At 48.2% G+C, this 2328-nt stretch overlaps 1 protein-coding gene across 1 annotated transcript in view; it reads right to left on the bottom strand.

The window, feature by feature from the left end:
* DNAJC5 (DnaJ heat shock protein family (Hsp40) member C5) overlaps window positions 1-280 on the bottom strand; it is a 9688-nt gene extending 9408 nt beyond the window's left edge. The window contains exon 1 of the mRNA XM_048497929.1: window positions 230-280. Within this exon, the coding sequence (XP_048353886.1) occupies window positions 230-280 (51 nt within the window). The remainder of the gene's footprint in view (window positions 1-229) is intronic.
* Between the last annotated feature and the right edge of the window lie 2048 nt (window positions 281-2328).

Raw genomic sequence — 2328 nt, forward strand, 5'->3', positions numbered from 1 at the left:
AATAATAATAATAATAATAATAATAATAATAATAATAATAATAATAATAATTCCTATCACATGAGCTCCACTTCCTTCTCCATCGTCCTCAGGTGCGTAAAAGCTGGAAGGTTGCTTCTCCCGTACTTTCCGGCAGTGGCAACGTTTTAAGTTATCAATTTGCTTCCTCGCTCCTCAACCTCCCCACCACCACCACCCCTCCGTTCCGGTTTTATTGACGGGATCATACCAGACAGCAGCCCACACGAAATACAATTATAACACTGGAAGAATGATTCATGCCTCGTTCTACTCAGGAACACGACAGGTAGGGCCGAGCATCTGGGAATGACTCAGCCCATGCAAGTAAGGAGAAGGACAAATCCTTCCACCCATTCCCTTGCTACACATAGGAGGGATTCTTCCATAGTGCTGAATGAAAATCTCAGTTCTGGACGGACTTTTCCTACAAATCAAGCCTTCAAATCCTCTGCAAGCCAAGGGTTTCTTGCTCTAGGAGCAGCAGTGGTGTAGGAGGTTAAGAGCTCGTGTATTAATCTGGAGGAACCGGGTTTGATTCCCAGATCTGCCGCTTGAGTTGTGGAGGCTTATCTGGGGAATTCAGAATAGCCTGCGCACTCCCACACACGCCAGCTGGGTGACCTTGGGCTAGTCACAGCTTCTCGGAGCTCTCTCAGCCCCACCTACCTCACAGGGTGTTTGTTGTGAGGGGGGAAGGGCAAGGGGATTGTCAGCCCCTTTGAGTCTCCTGCAGGAGAGAAAGGGGGGATATAAATCCAAACTCTTCTTCTTCTCTATTCCCAGTGCGTATTCTTCCATGCCTATTTACCATCTTTTTAAAAAATTCCATTTCTCTTTAGTCATCGATCCAGGCTTACACTGAGACAGATGAGGACACTTGAATGCTGAATCCAGAACGGTGTAGTGGTGAAGAGCAGGTGGACTCTAATCGGCAGAACAGGGTTTGATTCCCCACCGCTCCACATAAGCGGCAGACTCTGATCTGGTGAACTGGATTTGTTTCCCTGCTCCTATACATGAAGCCTGCTGGCTGGCCCATAGGTCGGAAGATCCGCGGTTCTCTCAAGAACTCTCTCATTTACCTTCCTACATAGGGTTAATGTCCCGTTGTGGGGAGAGGAAGGGAAAAGAATTGGTAAGCTGCCTCAAGTCGCCTTATGGGAGAGAGAGGAGAGGTATAAATCCAAACTCTTCTACTTCTAGAGAAAGCTCAGGGGTGCAATAAGTCCACCATTCGCAACCGGAGAATATACTGTAAAAGCTGTCCAAGGACTGGGCTTTCGTGGACCAAAGGAAGTGCTCTAAAACACTTGCCACAATAAATTAGTACATCTTGAGATGTCCTAGTCCAGTGGTGGCGAACCTATGGCACGGGTGCGAGAGGTGGCACTCAGAGCCCTCTCTGTGGGCATGCACAGAGTCCCCACACACACACCTAGGCTGGCCTGGGCCACTGGGCTCGATTATTAGCATTAAACTTAAGACCTAGTTTTGGGGAAGCAGTGTAGGTAACCCTGCTAAGCGCTGTTAAACCCCACTGATTTTCATGCGAAGAACTAAAGCGCAATCCTTTACCTGGGAGTAAGCTCAGTTACTGGCAACGAGGCTTGCTTCTGAGTAAACCCTCCTAGGGTCGTGATTCACCCATTGGAAGAGTTGCACGGTTGCTTCAAAGCAAAGCCACTGATTACCACCAAACTTACTCCTGAGTAACGCATGCCTCAGAGCCAACTGTTTTTCTAAACTAAAACCTCAGTTTTCAGGTTAAATCAGCAGTGGCGTAGGAGGTTAAGAGCTCATGTATCTAATCTGGAGGAACCAGGTTTGATTCCCAGCTCTGCCGCCTGAGCTGTGGAGGCTTATCTGGGGAATTCAGATTAGCCTGTACACTCCCACACACGCCAGCTGGGTGGCCTTGGGCTAGTCACAGCTCTTCTGAGCTCTCTCAGCCCCACCCACCTCATAGGGTGTTTGTTGTGAGGGGGGAAGGGCAAGGAGATTGTCAGCCCCTTTGAGTCTCCTGCAGGAGAGAAAGGGGGGATATAAATCCAAACTCTTCTTCTTCATTTTGGCACTTTGCGATAAATAAGTGGGTTTTGGGTTGCAATTTGGGCACTCGGTCTCGAAAAGATTCGCTGTCACTGTCCTAGTCTGTTTTTGTCTCATCTTTCTCATCCATGTTGTATACATGCGCCAGAAGCCTACCGCTTTCTATAAGGGCAATTCCTTCTCCGAGTCTCTCCTAAGCCATTCTAAACTTCACCTTACACCCCCTGCCCCTTGCTGATTTGTCAGTTTCCGAATTCT

This window comes from Sphaerodactylus townsendi, linkage group LG05, assembly GCF_021028975.2.
Source record: "Sphaerodactylus townsendi isolate TG3544 linkage group LG05, MPM_Stown_v2.3, whole genome shotgun sequence".
In the NCBI taxonomy this organism is placed as follows: Eukaryota; Metazoa; Chordata; class Lepidosauria; order Squamata; family Sphaerodactylidae; genus Sphaerodactylus; species Sphaerodactylus townsendi.